This window comes from Pagrus pagrus, assembly GCF_965226575.1.
Source record: "Pagrus pagrus genome assembly, chromosome: 2".
Lineage (NCBI taxonomy): Eukaryota > Metazoa > Chordata > Actinopteri > Spariformes > Sparidae > Pagrus > Pagrus pagrus.
The window spans coordinates 20,007,856-20,030,508 of NC_140186.1; the positions used below are offsets into that span (position 1 = coordinate 20,007,856).

General features: G+C 40.8%; 1 protein-coding gene across 3 annotated transcripts in view; it reads left to right on the forward strand.

The window, feature by feature from the left end:
- Positions 1-1,202: 1,202 nt before the first annotated feature.
- The window catches only part of LOC311272544 (alpha-1,6-mannosylglycoprotein 6-beta-N-acetylglucosaminyltransferase B-like), a 123,558-nt gene continuing 102,107 nt past the window's right edge, over positions 1,203-22,653 (forward strand). For 2 of the 3 annotated variants that reach the window (XM_084379035.1, XM_084379036.1), the window contains exons 1-2: positions 1,203-1,816; positions 8,111-8,223. In XM_084379035.1, the coding sequence (XP_084235161.1) occupies positions 1,749-1,816; positions 8,111-8,223 (181 nt within the window). In that variant the 5' untranslated portion in view covers positions 1,203-1,748. The remainder of the gene's footprint in view (positions 1,817-8,110; positions 8,224-22,653) is intronic. The other variant, XM_084379034.1, reaches the window with a different exon arrangement.

Here is a 22,653-nt window from a genome sequence, read left to right on the forward strand (position 1 = left end):
AACAACATTACTATTCTGCTACTCCTGCTGCTGCTGTGCCGCTGCCTGCCGCTGGGTGCCGCTGTTGCATCCTGATCACACTCGCTGTCCATGGTCCTGAAAGATCAAGCGCGACGCTCAACCCAGGGTTTGTCATCTTGTTACCCCCACAAATCCACCTATAGATCACAAAGAAATATGAATCTCTCTCTCTTCTAAGGCTCCCTTGTCATCAAAGGAGCCGGTGCTCTACTCCAACTTTCATACAGTTCACAGCCCCATAAAGAAATGGTCCTCTGCTATGCTGCATAGAGGAAAAGTGGTGTGTGAGCTGGTGAATGCTTTGCTCGTACTGAGGCAGGACCTAAGAAAGTTGAGGTTTTGAGAGAAGCTTGAGTGCTCCTCGTGTCACAACTTAAAAGCCGTAGATGGCGCCATACAGAGGTGAATGCGGCTGCTGAGGCTTCACATCAGCCGGATCCGTCCATCACTACTGGACCAGCGTCAAGCCAGCCGGAGGAAGCTGCGACCACACAGGAAATAGTGAGAAACCTCTTCCCAAATATAAGCACAGAATGTTTCTGCACTATGCAGTGGTTTAAGTGCTTTGGCCTATAGCCCTGGGGTAATTGCGCCATCGAAATCGATTAAAAAGCTTTTTTCTTAAATCAATGGGCCTTTTTTTTTGGGACGGCTTTGTTAAATAATTTGTGTATTATTTTTGGCTCAAGTACAGCAAACAAAGCAGAATACAGACATAAAAAGACAAGAAAAAAAAGAAAAAGATCCTGGCCGATGCACTCACAGGATCACCAGGCTACAGAAAAAAAAGTGTTTTCTTTTTCTTTTTCACTATTGATCACTGTCCTAAGACTATAAGTTTAAAATGCATTGACAAAAAGTTTAATTATTCCTATTTCTGTGGACTCTTTCCTCATCTGATTCTGAGGTAGAATGATAATGGGCAAAACTTATTCCGAGTCCCTTGTGGATTTTGGATTTTAAAAATGCAAATGACATGATTGCACACAATTGGTTAGTTTGTTTGTTTTTTTTAAATGTGTCTCTCTTGCCTATGTATTTTTAATGGAATTTTGTAAAGTGTCTTTAAGTATCTTAAGCGCTTTATAGATAAAAAATATTATTATTATTGTTGGGATTGGTCACACACGTCAAGGGGCTATATTATTTTGAAAAGCTCAACCGGATGTTCCCCACTTGCCTGAAGCTACCTTGCTCGCTGAGAAGTGAACGAGTACGCGGTAAGACGGCTGACTTGCCACACTCTCGCCGGTTTCGCCGTGAAGTTAAAACCTACCACGCGGCTTGCTCTCCTCTTCGTGAGAAAACGTAGTTAGGTTTTCAAAGGAAACACACTTTTACTCACATGTTAGACAACAACGCCATTTTTTTTTTTTGACACAACTCCTATCGGATATGACTCTAACGGTCGACACAACCTGCAGCGACTTCCCGTCAGATTCAGAGTGTGCGCCTGACGACGGATTAACGCTTTAACTGACATTTTCGGACAAAGGAGAGGAGACTTGCTGAATGAAACTTTGTCCCATTTCTACCGGAGGGATAAAGAAGCACCTATGGGTGGCGTGTTCATTTAAATTTCAAAATAACCGAGTTGACAGCCGCCGTGGACCGCTGCTGCTGCTGCTGCTGCTGCTGGATGGGACGCAGATAAAGAAAATGTTTGGTCACCTCAAGTTCCAGGCTGGGAGGTTAGCAACAATGTCAGGGGTCGCTCGTTTTGGAAAATGATTACTGGCAGCACCGACGGTAAAATAATGGTCAGAAGATGTCTAGTGACGTTCAAACCGTTCAGGTAAGAGACAAAGAGCTGACGACGTTATTCTGAACCCAGTTTCTCTGTAGCCTCCAGCACTGTGGTGAGCTATCAATTATTACAATGTGTGTTTTAGCTCTTTAGCTTGAGGACTGAGTTGTTAGTGCACAGCTGTGTACGTACATTATATATGTGTATGTGTGCCACTACTCACCTAAACACACACACACACATGCGCCCACACACCAGATGTTTCCCCACCAGATGAATTAGATTTAGATCCACATGGACGAAGAGACAACACGCAGCGATAAATCATGAACGAAGCCCTTGTAAATAAGCCTGTACTACCAGTCAGCCGAGCGCTAACTTACTTTGCTCCTGCATGGATAGCTCCATTATCACAGTGTGGCTGGGCTGTGTTTGTGGAGACATGTTAACCACTTAAACAGCTGATATTTTACAGTCCATAGAGTCGTGATGTGGCAACCTGCTTCATTTGATTTGCCCTTGTATGTACTGGAGAATGGCAGGTCTTCATGTCTTTTAAATGAATTTCTCTATTAATTCTGAGGAGATACAAAAGATAGAGGGTCTCCTGACAGTCACTTTCTTACCGCTCTCCACCTGCAAACACTGTCACTGTATGGATTACACCAGCAGGCTGGAGCAGTGATGCAGCAGCTGTGCAGCAACCTCTGTAAAGAAAAGTGGGTTCCCTGTGATCCACCTGCTATCTGCTTGGTGGATAAAGCATTTATCCAAACCCACTAAATTAGTTGCCTTTGTGACAAGGCTACACTAGCCTTGACAGCACCGAGAATAGGAGCTTGTCACAGGTGATTTGTTTGTGTTCAAAATGAAAACGGGTCTCTCGCCTGATCTTGGTTTTCAGTCATTGTACTGTGAATAGTAGACATGGCAGTTTTTCTTTGACAGATGATTAATGAATTGATTTATGACATTTATTGGATTGTTGGACTTGAAAGAAGTGAAAACATTGAGAGAGACTTGAATGAGGGATAGAGCAGTAGACAGGTATTCAGGCGAGAAAGAGGACTCGCTATGTTTTCATATTTGGCAGGAATTTTAAAGGATAAGTTCACCCCAAATTGAAAATTCAGTCATTCTCTACTCACCTCCATGCTTGAAAATGAAACGTCTGGGGAAGTTTCCTAGGGTTAGTCCACAAGACATTTCTGGAGCTTCACAGCAAAGCAGCGTTGCAGCATTCTCCTAAACAACTGAAGTAGATGGGGACTTGTTTTAAAACGTACAAGAGCAAGCACCATTGAGCTTGTGCACCCACTTCCGATGGGGTGTGCGCTAATGCTTTTAGCAAAGCAGCTACAGTGAAGATTTCAGCTTTAAAAGGGTTGGAAATAACACCCCTTCAAATCAATTTAGGACCTTGGAGCTTCCAGAGACTTGGTAAACGCTGAATGGAGCCATTTTATGTTTCCCATTTTTTTTTTTTACGTTTAAAACATGTCCCCATCTACTTCAGTTGTTTAGGAGAATGCTGCAAGGCCATTTTGCTGTGAAGCTCTAGAAATGTTTACAAAACCTTCAATCGACATCCAGGGAGTAGATATTGACTGAGTTTTCATTATTGGGTGAACTTATCTTTTCATGGGCCTGTCTGATTTATTGAAGAGAACTAAAGCAGAACAGTTAATTAAAAACAGTGTTAATAGCCAAAAATGCTGCTTGTCACACTGCAGGTAATGTGAAATTTCCCAATCCCTGTCATCAGTGTATGAACACCACAAGATCTGAATAGGTTCCAGAGTTTCAGCTATTTCAGACGCCAGGAAAAGTTTCTTGAAAAACACCACAACTAACATCGACACACCACGGCTCCTCCACGCCTGGCAAAACTCCCTTCGCTTCAAAATCATGTACCTCCAGGCAAAATCTGATAAGTCTATATGTGCGAGGAAGCCAATTAGCTGATAGCAGATCTCTCCTTCTGATCCAATTATAGGGAGCAGAGCATTTACTTTAAGCCTGTTAATTAGAGACTCGTCAAGCAGGACCAGGGCCTTAATCCTCTCATATCACCCACCTAACGCCACTTTGGAAAACGGCTAAATGATAAGAGAGCAAACGATCGCCCTAGGACCGCATCGGGCGAGATTCGGCTCACCCACATGAGCTGAATATTTTTCTTCTTTTCTCCTTGTTTTCTCTTTCCATCAATCTCTGGGTTGCTTACAAGCGCTGATACCTTTTCCTCTGTCCTGCACGCACACATAAACACACACAGGATTATTAATCCTTTAGTCACAGAGAGATGAAGAAGAGTGGATGAAGTGGATTTGAAAACTTGATGGTTAACTGTAAAACCAGCCAATTTTGCCTTATGTCTTTTATCTTCTCAAAGCTGTCATTGGATTTTCTTTAGTTTTACGTACTGTAATAGTACAATGCAGTGAGGATGAGGTCTGAATTCAGTGATTCTCATTTTCACCTTCCACCTACTTGGCTTGCGGACCAGATGGTAGAAAGTGTTTAATCCAAGCAGAAAGTATCTCTGGATCAGGGCGTTATATTTTATGACAAATAATCCCTTGATCGTAATGATTGTATGGGATTGGATTCCTATCAGTTAACGTATTGCTGCTCTGTGGTCCTCTGACAATGATTGAGCTATTCTAATTAGTTCTGCAATATGCCTGGAACAGATGGGGGTAATATTTTATTATTTCATAATATTACAGTATCCTGGGAGAGACAGAGGTAAATGACAAAGCATAGCCAATGAGCATGTGTCAGCTGCTCAGACGCTGGGAGTTTAATGTAAATACAGTGTGATTATAATTTCCTAATGTTTTCAGTGTAAATCAATAAAGAAATGCTAGATGCAGGAGCGCCCTTTGGCGTGATGAAACTCACACTGCTGATCCCAGTGATCATCACATTAAAGTGTTGTTTAATAATCTGTTTACACCACCAGCAAATTAAGCTGATAATCAGAATTGGAAGGATTTCAACATGTATTCATGCACAAATTGCAGTTTGTCTTGTTGGCAGTGTAATCAGTACGGTAATTCATTAGATCCCCGCTCACAATGTAATCTCATCACTTTGCTCAACAAAATGTATGGAAAATGAGGATAAATGACCAATTTAACTGTGACGACTGTATAACTGCTTTCCTCTTCAGAGCGATCAGATAGCTGTAAGCATGTTTGATGCAACCCGTTAGATAAGAGCCTCCTCCATGATGATGATTATAAACTGTCAATATGTTCTTGTGTTGAGAGCCACATTCCACCGTCTGTCCTTGAAGCCAGTGTTTTATGACGCAGGACAAGACACATCGGCTCTGTCTTGGAATATAGTCACCCTGGGAGCATGCCAAACCACCACGCTCTATACTTAACAGATTATTCAACATAGTCTTGATCCCTTTGGGTCAATCAGATCACTTCAGCAAATGTTCTTTTAAGTGCCCATTCTTCCTCCCTGCTGATAGGAACTCATTTCTTACGGCCTCATCAATATTAAGAGGTTTCGTTAAGAGATTTGCGTGACTGGAGCTGCTTACCGTTCCATTCCAGGAAGTGCCGTCAGCTTTCACACCGGGCCGTTAGTGTGCTTTCAAGCAAATAGCTTTTGCCTGGCTTTGAAGAGAAAGCAATAGATATGAATAATTCATTCATTTGTTATGTTAAGATTCAGTTTTCCAACCTATGATGCAGAAGTTAAAAGTTTTAAAGGTTACCTGTCCAAGGTTGGCCTTAAATTATGAAGCGCATTGTGATTATTTTATCACAAAAGCTGCTTTTCTTCATGCTGTTTTATGTCATTTCTATTATTGCTTTAAATGAATTTATCATATGCTGTATATGATTGTTGGAGCCCTATATATTTTTGAAAAAATATCATCAATTAACCCAAACAAATTTACATAATGAAGACATTTGAAAATGGCTACAGCTGCTAAATTATGTAATGTATCTACTCGAGTGTTAGCCATTCATTGTAGCATGAATCTGCTTTTGCACTGCACTGCTTCTACAAAATCCTCAAAGAACTTACTCTTTTTGGGGGTTAGCAGCAGGGCAGCACACATTTTTAAAGTGGGACTTGACTTGTTAGTCATGCAAGGCTGACTGGTATTTTGTCCAGCAGACGAGAATCACAGACAGCTTTGCCTCCCCAGTTCCCCAAAGAGCCTTGGCATCATAAGATAACCTTTGATCCATATACACAGAAGAGAGTAGCTTAAGTAGGGCAGGATTTACACAGATACAAAAGACCTGATTATCAACTCTTTTAAGTCAAAGATCTGATTCTCTCATGGCTGTCTAACAAGAGAGAACAAACAGAGTCTCATTTTATTTTCCCTTCGGAGGTACGGTAGAGTTTCAGATATCAGATCTGTTCAACGAAGCGGGGTATAGCAGAAGTTTATGTTTCAAAGCTCAGATTTGCACAAAACCTACATCTTGGATGGATTTTAAAACATGAGCACCAGTTTGAAGGATGAATCTACCATTTTTCAAACTAGTCACACGCCTGTGTGTACATTGAAAGAGTTAGTGGCTAAAATCAGTCCTCCTGTTCATATTCGTCACGAAGATACCCTCTTGACTTAGCCAAAGCAGGCTGCTGGAGATTTATCGGGGCCCCAGACAATTTTTTTTCGCCACTGTCCCGAAAAACAATCCTGAAGTGAATGTAAACTGTCCCAAAACTGTCCCAGAATCAAAATGTTGCTCCTTCACATTGTTCATAATGTTACACATGGCCCAACAGATGTCTCTTGCCAAAATTAGAAAATAAATAATCCCAAAAATGTTTTTTTTTTTTCATTTTATTTTTTTATGGTGAAAATTATCTTGAAATATGCGGGGTACCTAATCATTATTTTTCATGATCTGGGCAGCGTGACACTGGGCAGGAAGCCATTTGATTAACATGACTTGGTACCTTAACTTAGTACCATGTTGCATCTTAACAATACAATATGAAACGATAGGAACATGTTTTTTCACATTGACCTGAAGCTTACTGTTTAATGCTTCATGTTCCTCTGAACACAAACTCTGTATTTCTCAGTGTTTAGCTCAGTTAGCTGTGAGCTCCCTTTGCCAGACACAGCAGGACTCTGCTCCTCACCAGCTGCTCTCCTCCCGCCAATTTCAACATGGATATCTTGTTCATAATGTATCATTATCAGGGAAAAAATAGGATGCGTCTCTCTTCACTAATGAGTTCACTCCCTCCTTTTGGATTTTTAATGTGTCATTTTTTTTCATAGGTCTCACGCTGAGTAACCAGCCAGTGTCAACCCAGGGAAGATCTCTGTTTGTCCTAAACACATTTTCTATTGCCCTGGGACACCATTAGTCTCGAGCCCCAATCATAGCTGTAGTCCAACAGAGGACTGTGGATTTTGTCCCCAATCACTTACAGTACATTTTGAACTGCCTTTCAAAGGCATCTTTTTGAGGTCGGTATGGACAGGAGAAACTTTTGCAACAACATTTTGTCACCCAACAGGACATTTTATATTCAACAAAGCAGTGATCAGAGAACTGAACTGAACTAAATTTCATAACTCAGGGTGACACACCAAGGAGTAGCAATCTAAGTGAAAACTGTATGGCCCGTTGTTATTGTTGACCTAATTTTGTATGGTTCAGACAGAGGTGAGAGTATGCTCAGAGACTTCAGCTGAAGTTGTAGCAACCTTAACACTCTCATTCTCACCTTAAAAGTCTCAGTTTTTCAGACTGTTTCTGTCCTCCTCTTGCCTTTTCATCCCTTCCCCTCTGCGTGCCTCTGATATTACATAAATAATCACGTCCATTTTGCCTGCACTTAGGGACAAACTGCTCACCCTTATTTTGTCAGTTGTCCTAGATGTATGCTAGCCGATAACATCAACGGACTGAAATGTTTCAAGTGCCTTTTGGCTTCAAATTTCTACTTTTCTACATGTGATCATCGCTCTATTTTGTCTGCCTTCTGGAAGTGCTGCCTGTTTGTTTCTCTACTCCTCTCCTCTTCTACTCTCTTCCACATTTTCCCTCATCCCCTCGTCACTGGCTTTTTTTCTCGCCGTCGATCATTCTGCCCTGCAAACCTGTCTTCCATATCTGTCAGCTTGTTTGTCTGCTTTCATTCGTCTTTATTGTTTTTCTCACTTTTCATCCACTCCCTTTTCTGCCTCCAACTGTCACACTATCCACCCATGTCTCTACCCTCATCTTCATATTTCCACCTAAAACATCTATTTACCTGCCCTTCCCTATAAATATGTCTATCTATCTCAACTCCCTTTTCATCTTTTCCCTCTCTCCTCCCCATGTGTTGCAGGATATTCGTGGTGGGAATAGGCTTCTTCAGCCTCTGCTTTCTAATGACCTCTCTGGGGGGGCAGTTCTCGGCCAAGAGACTGGGGGACTCCCCCTTCACCATCCGCACAGAAGGTACTGACATGTGCTGTGTGTGTGTGTGTGTGTGTGTGTGTGTGTGTGTGTGTGTGAATGCATGCATTTCTGTGTTTGTGTGTAAACAGTCCCTTCACCGAGTTGAAATGCTGTAATGTCACTGCATATTGCTGTGCTATAACTCTCCATGGTCCTGCTGGCGCTTCACTGCCTCGTGCCACTTTGTCAAAGCTGCACCACCTGTCACTGGAAACATAAAATAGCCTGGAATATAAGGATGAGGCAAAGAAACCATAAAGTAAATGCAGGTTCCAAAGCAGAACCAGTATGACCAGTGAATTTCATTCGAATGACCTTAAGCAGAAAAGCTGCTTTTTCTATATCTGTGGTCAAGTGGTGAGAGATAAATCAGCATGCTTGTAAAAGAAGATTAATATGGCGGATGGGAGGTTGAGAGGCCAGACGGTAGCTTGAAAGTTATTGGTCTGATCCAAGGCAGTGACAGTAGGGTGGGAGGCTAATATTATATACACTACCTTTAGGGATTCTGCACTGATGGACAGCCTTCTTCTCTCAGAATATGCTTTGGCTGTGTGTGAGGCATACATGGAAATACATGTGAATACATGTTATTTACTCAGCTAACAGTTCTTTACAGCTGTGACTAATTTACAACAGAATTAATCCACTTAATGTTAATAGACTGACAGCAAAAGTCTCCCCTGTTTCTTCTTGCGCTCTTGCTGAGGTACAGTACGATATCCAGCCTAAAATCTTTTTTACAGCTCCCCTGAACCCTCTCAGGATTCTCTGTAAGTCTCGCCCCTATATGGAAGTCCATTACAGCAAGCCTATATAACTTTAGCTGTAACCACAAGTGGAAATTACAGTGTGATGACGCATTGAATTTCCTTACATTTCCTGAGATTGTCTCCTGAGTCAGTGGTTGAGTTGATTACATCAGTCCCTGGCGAGCACAAAACAAATGTTCACGAACAAAGATAACACATAAAGAATGACACTTAGGCTCAAGAATGGTTGAATGAGGACAGTGTAAGAAGGGTTGAACGCAGGGTCGAATGGGGATCGATGGTGGGCATGGAGGCGTCGAGTAACCCGGGGCGTGAGACTCCAGGTGGGCGCACGTCTCCATGAGATTTGCTTCATTATCCCCCTGTGGTTTTTGTATTGAGAGTAGGAAGAACATGGCATGTGGGAGAGTGTTGTTAGACCTGAGACTAACGGGGGAGAAAAGATGTTAGGCACGCCAGTATAGGTAGGGTAAGAAAATTGAATTGGAATGAGGCGTCATCTTTAAAATGACTGCATTTAACGATGAGTCTGAAAATATACACAGATTTGTTAGAGCAGCGCAAGTTTCTCTAGCAAGTTGGTTGTAGGTTGTAGTTTGTTTAGAAATCTGAGAGAGTGAAATCCATGTGGATTACAGGCGGTGAAGCACACACAGTAATGTTAAGGTACTTCTCAGCATGTTCGTTTGTCCGGAGGCAAATACTGCAAATAACGACCCTAACAACCATGAATTGCCATATCGCTGCACACTGCACATTGTTTGCCCTACTGGAATTGCTTGCACGCTGAAGCCCGCATCCGACAAAGCCATATCTCACAAGTGAAATGTCATTAACACATTGGCTGACCGGTGATATCGCATGACCCGGAGTGAAGGCTGACTGCCAGTGGCAAGGCAGAGGGGGGAAAAAAAGCGCCATTATAATCTCCTGCTGTACAAGGTGTGAAGATTGAAAGTCAGAGGTCATTTTGTGGAGGCCAGCCACTTCTCACTACTGCTGGAGTTAAAATAAGCAATCCTGTGCTCCGACCGAGGTCTGCTCCCATCCACATGTGTGTACGCGTGTGTGGGCAGAGCAGTAGTTGAAGCATGCCATGTGTTAGTTTATGTGGGTGTAAGAGCAACCGAAAGACGGAGCAAGTGCAACTTTAAGTGTGAATCAGTCAGGTGTTGGTGAGTGTGCGCTGTAATCTGTCAGAGAGAAGGATGAAGCAGTGGAAATGAAAACAGGAAATAGCAGATTTAACTGAATAGATAGATGCAGGAGCATATATAAAATAAGGCACAGTGTGTTTGTGTGTGTGCGTGTGTGTGCGTGTGTGAGGGAGATAATGGGGCAGAAGGAGGGGGTGGTCATTTGGGATTACTGTGTTTGTGATAAATTGAGATTACTGCGTTTTTGTGATAAATTAGGATTAGTGTGTACGTGTCAGTGTTTCTTAGTAAAACGTACTTGATTAATCAACCACTCATGCGCTGCTGCCTGGGAAGACATCTGGAGCAGGCTCATTAAAAAGTGTATAGTGTCCAACCATGCCTCCCCATAGGACTTTACTGTGCGAGTGTGTGTCTGTAAATGTACGTGTGTGTGCTTGTGTGTATCCCTTTATACGTAAATACTTTTCTGCTTGCCTATGCATAAAAGATGCCCATATCTCCATCATCTGCAGTGTGCCTGGATACATTTGTTTGTGTGTATGCTCCACTGTTTCACCCTCTTTTCTCCCTTTATGCGTGTGTCTGTGGTCTACTACCTCACACTGTGTTTGCTGCCTTCTCCCTTTAAGTGTATATGTGTGTGTTTATGTGTGTTTGTGATGAGCTGGCAGGAAATCGGCTGTTAAATGGGGCGACAGCAGCAATGTGGGACAAGATTGAGACCAGAGAGACTGAGAGACCAATCCATCTGCTCTCTGCAAATCAGTCCCACACAAAAAACAACTGGCCCTTTCATTAAGCCTCCACTCACCACCTGCAGAGCAGCACACACACGCAGACACACACAGCTCCACACCCGTCTCTCATTAAGTACATTTAATTTCTGGCAGATCTTCAATGTGAAAATATGCAACATTGCCAAATTAAAAACTTTTACCAAATTTTTTGGTGTTTTCACATGGACCAGCGAAGCAGAGCAACTTTATTCTGTGGTTACTTTATCAGTGATTATTTTTATTGCCCTGAAGACATCTCACTTTGCCAATAGGCTATGATTTTTCAACCTTTTTCCACAAGCTGAATAACACTTTATCATAGCCATGTTTGTGATCATTTAAAAGGTGCCAAGAAATGTTGCATTTCTGGTTTGGGAGCAGCTTAAAGATTAATTGTTTGTTTGAAATAGTTTTTGCAAAAGTATATTTTCTAAATCCAAGACCCACAATTTTAATTACAATGTACATAATAAAGTAAAAGTTGAAGCTGGGGATAGATGATTTCATCGCCTATAATAACAACTGCTGCTGGTAAATTAATGAAGCTGAATGAAGAAATGAAGAAAAATTAATGTTAGGTCTGTGAGTTGGGAAAACAACAAATTCTTGGCTGTTTATTCTGTTTTTCTCTTCATTCCCGTGTCTGTAAAATCAACACTTGGCCAAAGATTGGTTTTGCACAAGCAGCAACACCACTGAAAAAAATAAGGAGTGGGCCGTGTGTTTTGTTGCTTTTCATGAAAACCAACAGTAACAGGTTTTTTACTCCATAAAAGATCCAGGTGTTGGCTGCTTGTCAGTTTTAGAATGGTAGCTAGCAGGTAGCTCGGCAGTTGCTCAGTGCAAATGACAGACAGCTGGTGAACAGAGTTGTCCGACTATCCAAGTTCAATTTTCAGCACATCATATTTTTAAAAGGGCTCTGTGGAACTGTCTGTGTTGTGCTGGCAGCCGTTTGTTAGTTTACGTTACCAGACTATTTCTAAACCAATGTAGCTACTGTTGCTCTCTGTTAGCGGAGCTGAAAGAGGCACTGAGACGAAGCACTCAAGAACATGCATAAAGTCACATCCTTTAAACTGTTACAGGAAATCCGACCCAAGCTGTTCACAGAGAAATCCAACTTCAACAAATAGTCCACAGGACTTGGGTCTAATTTTTCCCCATCACATTACAATCAGCTTACTGATTAATTAATCTAAATTGCTACACATTGTTACATAGAGCACCTCATCACTATAAAAGCTCAGAAATGAAACCTCTATGATTTGGGATTTTAGAGGAGATTTCAGAATATTGAGATATACTGTATATCCTGTCTTGCTATATGGCCTAAAAATGGTCACAAGAGAGTCACAAGTCTAATATCAAAATAGACTGTTATGATCAACAGTGGAGCTTAATAAATGTAATGCCATTTTTGGGTATGAAAACATTTTCATTTTATTGCGTGTATTATTGCTAATGTGTTTTTTTAATTAAAAGTGACTTAGATTAGTCAGATTTTCTACAGAAAACAATGCAAGTTTATTTAGGAGTTGATTTTTGTTCACAGGATTCTTCATAAATATTATGTTGACCCAAAATACAGGCATGTTGTTCAGTTTATAGGAAATACTGGCAATTTCCTTCTCATCACAATATTTATCAGACAATCTCAATTATATTTTTGTAAAACTGCTCAGCCTCAGGAGCAGTTCTTTTATTTTTCTTTTAGTGGAAAGGAGGTTTTTCCAGCTCTTGCCATACATTATGTAGTGTGTGTTTACTTCTCTGCTGCAAAAGCTTTATTCCCAAGTTTAAAGAAAGCCTTTTACTAAGAGGTTACTTTGTCATGACACAGCAAACTGTCAAAGTCTGTTTTGTTTTGTACGTTGCCTTTGGCTCTCTCTCAAAAACGACCTCTAAATGGAAATGCTTCATTGCAATAATGCGAAAGATGGCTTTCTTAAAAAGATGAGTGTTTTCTTATTAATGATGACTTTCATGCAAGGTGTCGTAACGAGCTAAAGAAGATAGCTGATGTAAACCCTAGGGGCCAATATATTCATAACTGTTTCATCCCTAATGAAGTCAGTAATAATAGCCCCAACAATCTTTTAGTCACTACTGCCCATTTCTATCCTCAAAATTCACATGTGTTTAGATGCCATCATCAGCAGTTGAGGATGGCTGATTCAGCAGCTGTCATCTCAGGCTAATCCATGATGTGGTGACAACAAGGCCATCAGGAACACAAGACAAGTTGCTTTTCTGTTTTATAAATCAAATTCACAGGCTTTCATCTGGCATTGTGCCTTAGTCATTTTTACACACATATTAGCTTGCTGTTTGCACACAATAACAGCCAAATTTGTGTAGGGCTTTGTCACCTTAGTGGGAGTTGCACTGATAGCAATTGTTTGGGTATTAGCTGAATTTCGTCGCCACCTCTCGCTTCCGTGGATTATCAGCTTCCACTGGAGGTTCAGAGCGCTGGGCTTTCTCTGAAATCCCTGTCTCTCCTCACTGACTCACAAACTCATCAAGAGCTGTGAGCCGGAGATGGAGAGGTAGGGGCTCAATGGTGAAAATGAGAAAGTAGAGGAAGAGGAAGGAGGTAGCAGCAAAATAATGATTGTACTGTATGCGTTTGTGTGTGTGTGTCTGTGATTAAGCAAGAGGATAATGAGATTTCTAGAGGTTGCATTGCTCACAAGAGTTGAATGAAAAAGAGGGATGAAAAGATACATAGGCAGCAATGTTTTCCCTAGATTAAAATACATCAGACATGAGGGAGATGTTAGCTTGATCAAAGGCCCTCCCTATGGAGCTTGTTCATACTCTGCAGTTTATTACTTTAACAAGGACCCATGGCAGTCCCTTCACCCTGTTTGTTCTAGCTGAAAGACTCTCGGCTTTCTCTGTCTAGGTGGGTCCCTGCTGGGAGAGAGAATATCATGTTATATTTCTGCCTCAGTTTACAATTTTGCAGCTCTCTCATCTCTGTAGATTTAATGGCTAACTGCTTGAGAATTCATTCGAAGACTGTAATTTTTTAAAATGGAAGACTCATAATCTCCACGAGGGGAACACTCTGTTTGGAAATGCTGCTGCGCTGGGGGCCGAGACTAATGGTTGTTTGACTCGCATTAAACTCAGTTCTGTGATGTTTGTCTGAAAGTTTGCACGCCATCAGTCACAAAAGGACTCACGCAATGTGTCACACTCCCAAAAGACGTTTTTACTCGTGTCCTAACAGGACCTCAGCCGAGAGTTTACACTCATGAAAGTAACTGCAGTTTACATGCATATACATTTCTATGATTATTATAAAGTGCGTGATTCAGGATGTGAATTTTTCATTACATCAGTATGCAGTAGCTGGTACCGCACATCAGACACCCCCGCTCTGTGGTCCCCTTTCATGTTTTTTCCACACTGGATGTTCATCTCTATCACACATTCCCTGCAGTTATGTTTCCTCCCCATCGCTTCATGTCGAACAAATCTGCCATGACAATCTTCTGCATGTCGCTGGCGCTAGGTGCAGCAGGGGAGTCACTCAGGGAGTACACTTTATCAGTACACTCATAGCCTGGAGAGTTTGAATGGACTGTGTGTGTGTGTGTGTGTGTGTGTGTGTGTGTGTGTGTGTGTGTGTGTGTGTGTGTGTGTGTGTGTGTGTGTGTGTGTGTGTGTGTGTGTGTGTGTGTGTGTGTGTGTGTGCGGGTGGGTTTAGGGGTTTATGGGTTTGTGATTCTCTCTGGATAACATCATCAACTCGGTGCCAAAAATATTAAATCTTTTTGGGAGTAAATAAATGTGTGTGTGTTTGGGGGGGGGGTTTGTGTGTGTGGGTGTTTGAGTAATGCATTCATGTGTTTCATGTGCATTCATCTGTCCTCACAATTATAGAAAGATAGAAGATCAGGAAAATCTTCCAAATTCTAAATTAAGTGTCCATATTTAATTATAGTGTAGTTCTTATATATTATACAGTAGTATGTTGTGGTGCCTTTATCACCTCACAGTGCTGGGAACTTTTATTGAGTGTAGGTGTGGGATTTGCCATAAAGAGATCATGAATGTCTTCTCACTGTAAGCTGGTTCCTTGGTTATGTCACCTAGCAGCGATTTAAAGATGAATTGTTATTTAGAATACAGCATAGGTATATCACTGAGATGATATAATTTGTTCTTGGTAAATTTCATTATTTGCCACATACGCTTTTTTTGTAATGTCATAATTCAAGTTCAAGTTTCTTTTATTGACCACACGGCTAGGCTGTTGGAATTCATTTGAAGTACAGATGGACTCGCTGTGACAATACATATACACTATGTACACCAACACTGTGAAAGGGTTTAATTTAAACCATGTTTTCCTGAACCTAACCAAGTCTCCGGTCTACTGAGTTTGAGCCCTGTACACAACCCACTTGGCAATGACCGCTTGAGACAACTTTAATTATGATATTCCAGGAACAACACCAACACAAGTCACATGATTAATCAGTTTTGATGATGGACCTCAAACAACATTGATTACGATGTTCTATGAACATTAGCAACATGGCAATATCAGATTCACCTATTTTCTAGGTCTTTGTGTATGGTATGAATAAGGTCTGATGCAGATTTTAGCTAAATTGAATTCAGTTGGTTTGATTTTTTTTAGTTCTATACATTTCATGTGCCTGTGTGCTAAATTTACCCATGAAGTGGATAGGAAGTTTTATGTCATCTAGTTTTGTGTGTTCAGATGAGTGACTTGCAACTTGATGGCTACTCAGTGCCAGCTAGCTGCGTTTGTAGAGGATTTATGGGTGTATTTCTCTTTGGAGAGGAGCTGCTTCTTGAGCCCAATTCATAAACTCAACTACAAACACCATTCAATCAAATTACACATTTAAGACATCATCCACAGGTCTTCTGAGGTTTAGATTAGGCTAAAGTTAAGGTTAGCTTTGGTTAGATTAGTACTACCCTAGTACTGTAAGTATGTAGTGGTATGTGCAGCGATTATTTTCAGGGATCAAGAAAGCTGTAGCTGTAGTTTTTAGTCATGGGAAGCATTACTTCATAGTAACTCACAAAGCGTATTGATAAGAGAGTTTAAAGCACTCTCAGACAAAGGAAGTGCAGAGTTGAATCTTTTCAAGTACAAGAGTTCGTCAGACTGGCAGTAAACGTACCATAGAACATTATGATACTCAGACAGATCTATTTTCTTCTTGCTGCTGCCTCACTTTTTACTTTCACTCTTGGCCTCTGGATGGTGAAATACAGTAAGAGATATTGTACGTAGAACAACCAACAGCAGACACTACTGTTGTGACATGATGATCCCTCACCAGCTTCCCACCTGTGAACATGGCCAATTGTGTTTAAATACCTTGAAAACACCTCAGCCTGGGACTCAACACAGTCCCCAGTGGATAAATTATGTTCCAAATTCTTTATGTATAAATCCCCTGACTGGTAAATAGGGATGTTAATGATTAATCATTAATAGATTAAGATTTCCGGCAATAATTTAACCCATTAAAAATGTCTTGTCTGCACAAATACATCAAAGAGTATTTTATAATAATAGATTACAGATACTTGTTTTTCAAATATATCCAAATAAAACACAAAATACTGGTATGAGAACATTTTTCAATTAAAATACAATAATTTGTCATTTAAAAATACACAAAAGACATTTTACACAAACTGATATTGTGACATTTTAGCCATTTAGTCGCGGATTTGATTGGATTTTGTTGCCAGTTGTTGAAAAGCAATGGATGGGAGCTCTGCAATTATAATGAAGTCATGATTTTGTGTTATTAAGTTCATCATTCAGGTAACTTGGTGTTTACTTTATCTGTTCTTTTAGCTCCTAATGTAGCTGACTCTGATTTTACATCAAACATAGATCATGTCAGTGGTTAATACAGTTTTCTGAAGAAAAAATGTTAGACATATTTCATATGCTATTAATGATTAATCGATAATTGATTGTTAAAGCAGCTGACTATCGATTGAAGAAATTACTTAAAATATACACTCCTACAAACTCTAAATGGAAAGGAAACTGGAGACTGGACTTTCACTGAAATTCACCTCCCTCTTCAGTGTGTCGCTGAGAGAAGAACACAACCCCCAACTGCTCTAATAGAGCTGCACTGTGGGCAGAAATAGAAGATTGTGTTTTGCACTTAGCAGCTTTGCGCTTTGAAGGTGACAAATTACTGTACTTGCTGAAAAGGGAGCAAGGGTGCTTAGTCAATTCATTATGAGATGTTGATTTAAAAAGGAGAGCATTTGTTGGCCTTTGCAGTCTCAGTGCTGTGTACACAGAGGTGTCCAAGTGGCGGGACTCTATATTATTCACCAAGAAAGTTAAGCTCAGCTCTTTCGACAAGGAGTTGATCATGTGTAACATGTGGTCACATAGTTAGCTATTGCAGGAAAGGCTCTGCTCTTTAAAGGGGCTCTCAGAGAGTCAGTGCAGCTATGAGGATTCTGCTGGGAGAACTAAATCCCCCACAAGAAACCAATAAATAAACATGAAATCTTGGGTAAAACAACAGTACCAAAACCTGAGCACTTAGTAGGAGGTCAGGTTGGTGGAGAGAGCTGCCGTAGGCAATGGTGTTGTGTTTCTTACCCTTAGGTGTGAATAAACTACAGGTTGAGGAACTTCGGTTATCAGTATCAGCTGAAAAAAAAAACAGATCCTGCATCCCTAGTTTATGACCTTTAAAAGTACACATTTCTCCTCAGTTACTCTATATCTTTCCCAACCAAAGGTGCCATCTTTGAACCCGGTGCCATCTATTTGACACACCTGCTCTCTCTGTATTTATAACTCTACTTCCCAACTTTGTTTCCCCTCTGTGCAAACCTTAGCCCATTCACAGTGTTACTCCATCCTGAGCCCATTCCTAACACAATACATATTAATGAGAAAGCCTATCCAATTTCCAAGTAGAGAGGGCCATTGTTCTGACCTAAGTGCTATTACGCGGCTGTAAATGAGAAATTTCTCCACAGCACATTATATGATGGTTATATCTCTGGGAAGGTTACTCTGCAGCAATATGCTGTCTCAATTACCCAGCCTGCATCAAGCTTTGTCTACAGGTCGCTAGCTCATCGTTTCCTCTGCCATAAGCTGGTTATTTTCACGGGTCCTGATAATGTCATACTAGAGCGTGCTTGTGCTTTCTCTCTCCAGATATACACTAATGGTGTTTAGGAAGCCATGGCCTCTGTTGCCCGACGATTTTGGGAACACTATTGATTGTTTTATGTCTGTATTGACAAAAAAGACGGCTTTATTTGTCTGGTTTCTTTACTGGTGTGGGTTGATAAAGTCATAAAAGCACACCAATCACGACTTGAGATTATATCTTTCCTCGAGCGACCTCTTTCCCACCTCTTTCTCTCTCTCTCTCCTCCTGCTTCTCATACTCTCTCATTTCGTTCCCTCAGAGATGAATACATTAGGTGCCTGGTGCGAGACTGAATAATTGCAGGGTAGCTGTAGCTTTTTCTTTGTTTCTTCAGCTCACTTCTGTCTATTTCTCTGCCCCCCCCTTTGTTTTTTTCCTGTGCTCACATGCACGCTTGTGTTGAACGCAGTTGGACATTTCCTCGACAGCCCCCCCCCCCCAAAAAAAAACAACAAAAAAAAAACATGCACTCCTGCCTTTGTCTGAAAAGTGGCAGCAATGATCGCTGCAATGCAGAGGAAACCATTCATTTGACACAAAGTGCATAGTAGAAGGGTGATGAAAAGATGAGGAAATAAAGGATTCTGAACCGTTTTATTATTTTCAAAGTGACGGATTTTACTTTAAATAATGAAGCTTAGTTTCAGACAACCATCAGTTGGAGACAATAACAGAAAGCCAGTCTTCCAGCCTTTTCTTCGTGTGCAGTCCACCCAGCCTCTTTTGTTGCCTTTTGGCCAGTAGAAAAAAATCTATAATAATCCTTCTTGAGTTGGTGGTTTGAATATGGATGTGTTAAAAGACGCTTGCAAGATACAATAATGACAGTTATTTAACATTCTAGCAAGCAAACAATCAGTAATTTTGTCTTGTGATATTATATGCTGTCATCAGATGAGACCATTACCATGACATTGGAAAGCCTTTAGGGCCTCCACACTGCCCCTTGTTGTGTGCCAAGTGTTTGGTGTTACATTGCCTTGTAGCAAAAACAAAAAGGAAGCACTTTTCTCTCAACAATGAATATACCGTAGCTATGGCTAAGGCCACATGGTAAAATGAGGAGCATTTTACACTGCAGCTATCATCTCCTTGTTTAATGCACTTTTGATTTGATCCTGAATTGTGAAGCACTTTGTAAAGACTGTTCAATATGAGCTCTATAGATTAACCATTGATTATCCTTCTGATGATATTAATGATGATTGAGATATCACTGCTGATGGTTCACAGGTATATGCCATACATAACCATCATTCGTAATGACAGCTGTTCTGATGCTGTTGCAACATGATCGGTTAAATTATTATTATACATGTATTGATATGTAAGATATAGAAGTGTTTCTTCATCTATTTATGGGTAATTGTTTGTAGTGGAAATGAAGCTTGTGTACATTCAACTTTTTCCACATTGATTGAGATGTATTAATCAATACCAGGCGTATGCAAAGCTTTATAAATCTGACGAAAAAGAATGCATATATATATATTTGTCTTTGTGCGTACTCACAGCAAATCTACACAGAGTTTTATGCATCTGGCCCCAGATCTGCCCCCACCCCACACAGTTTGAGAGCCAGTGGTCTATTCTACTCAGATTATTCTTTGCAGGAGGATTTTCAACACCAACAACATGACAGATGTCAAACTTGGCTAGCTCACTCCACTATCAAGGTAGCTATGTTTGTATCTTAGCCAATCTTAAGACAAGTTGGGTTGCCCCCGGCAGACGCCACAAAACATTTTTTTCTCTTTTTGACCTGTGCAGTTTGAGCTCTTCTTCGTGGTGCTTTCTCTGGCACTTGGCTGGAGCTTGAAGGAACATCGCTGCTGCTGTACTGGTTAAAATATTTTGCTGCAAATGTTTTCAACTCTACTTGGATAGAATCAATCTGAGTTAGATGTCTTGTGGGAAAGATATTCACTAAATAGTCGTGTAATGAGGCACATAACATTATACACAGTGTCCTGTTGTATGGTGAGGCAAGTAAATTGCTCCTCCACTTTGCTCCACAAAAAAATCTGCTTGTCTCAGACAAGTGGTCATGCCTTTATGATGAGCCCTGTCATGGCAAGTTGTTCAAATAAGTCAGTCTTACCGAACACTTACCATATTTATTCAACTCATATTAATGCACCCTCTTGTCCTTGTGACCAAAGGTCACATGAAAAAGAGCCTCAAAGGGGATTTGTGACCAACTGCTGTACAGTTGGTATATGACAGACTACCCCATTGTATGAGATACAAAAATGAAACTGCCCCCGGTAGAAATGGGTAGAGAGCAGAACTAGGCTGAGAATACATGCATAAGCTACCATGAATAAATGATGTCACCAATACTGATTTAAAATGAGTATGGCAAAGTAAATCTCAGACACTGTATGTACTGTATCTGAAGTGCTTTGTTGGTTATGGTGCTTATGTAGCAGCGCAACGCCTATGAGGGCACTGGTGCTATTTCAGGAAACGCTGCAAGGAGGAAGTGACACATCTCTTAGGGCAGCAGAGATGCAGTATAGATAGACAGATGAGGAGAAAACAAAGGATGACAGAGGTTGCTCTAATAAGAGTTAACTCTGCTCTGCTCCGCTTGTTTGTTTCACAGGGCAATTCACTCCTGTTTGATTTGCATTGTTTGCTGCATTGTCACTGCAGGTCTCTTTTCATCTTTGTGTATATGTCTCTTCCTTTCTCTCCCTCTTGTTTTTTGTCTTTTGCTGTGGCTTCTAGTTTGAGGCCAGTGCATGTAATGTTCATCAGAGGTTGGTTTGGAAGCTCGGTACACATCAGTGCAGCAGGAAATTAAAAATAATTAGTAGCATATACCAGCTCTGTAAGTTGCTGATATGAGCTGTGGCATTTCAAAAGAGCTTTACATTTTCAGTATGTACCAACACATTGGCTTGTTAGGATTCAACAGATCAATACACACATCTGAAAAATATCTTGACACAGCTAGATGCAATGATGAAAAGGCTCTTTTACTGTCTTTTTCTCTTCAAGCTATCTTTGCTCACTCGAGACACTGACATCTTTTGTCTACTACCCTACAGTACCTCAGTCCTCCATTTGTGCAAGATGAACACAGAAAACAGTTCCAGCTGGCAGGTAATATCAGAGAATGAGAAAGAAGTTTGACCACAGAAAAAAGAAGACCTGAAAGAGAGGAGAAATGATAGGAGCTCTAGTGAGTCTATAAGAACTAGACAGGTGGACCTTATCTACTGTAGGTGTGTGTTTGTTTATCTGTGTGTGGTTGAGAGAGAGAGAGAGGGAAGGTCCTGTTTGTAGCACCTGGGGAGATGAACTATGTCTGGGTGGAGAGTGATTGCTGAGAGTTTAAGAGGGGAGGAGAAAGCTCAGGGCAGCTTAGATGTTTTCATTTTAAAACCGGGGATATGCAAAGCTAAATTAAGATGCATGTGGGCTGAAAGGACAAATTCATAAACACTGTCTTTTTTCGCACTTGTCACGCAGTCAGTTGAAATTACGGTCAACCTCCCTGCATCTCTCTTTTCTCCCCTTCGCTTTCGCTGTGTCTATCTGCCACGCGACTCAAACACAAACACAAACACACACACACACACACACACACACATGCGTCAAGCTTTCCTTGCTTCCAATAATCATGTGGCAGCAGTAATGACACCAGCAGCGTTGATATTAGCTGTTGTGTTGCACATCTGTCAGCAGTGTGTGATAATGTCTCTAAGCTGTTGATGTTTGCCGCCGGTCTTGTCACACAAACACTCACACAAGCTGTCCCTAATGGTTGAATTATCAGCATCAGTGTTCAATAACCGTTTTTACCCCTGAGAGGTGTAGTTATTTGGATGTTTTTGATAAATGACACCAGAGTACTGGTGTCATTTGTCTATAAAGTTTATTGTTAAACTCTAAAATATCCTGCCTCCATTACGTGTCTTTGTCACAAGTGTTTGATAACCACACTTTTGCAATAAAGGGAAATTTGCAATAAATGTATCTGTGTTGGCCTATATATTGATATCAGAATTTTTTGCTCTCTAATATTGATATTGGCATCGGAACAAAATCAGTTGGGCTGTACAGAAACATTGGTATCAGCATCAGCTATCAGCCAAATTGTCATTTTAAACATGGCTATCGGCCCAGAATTCCACATTCAATTTTTAAAAGGCATTGTTTTAGCCTGCAACATGCTCATTCTGAAAAATACATTTCTGTTACCATCTGGTACCTTTTTGATAATGAGGCACTAAGTGTTCTTGATTGTGAGACAGTAATTAATGAATGTGTTGACTCGTGTGTATGAAGTATGCATTAAAAAAAAAACATACAATATAACCCGTTGTCATGTCCATCTATTGGATGGTAACAAGCACTTCAATTCTTTACCTAGATGTACAGTACATGGGCTGCCACTTGACAGCTTTCTTCCACTCAAGCATCTGTTCAGCAGCTTACTGAACTGATCTGGTAGTGTTTGTGTGCTGTGCTGCCAAGCCTTGGGCTCTTCCTCTCCCTGGGA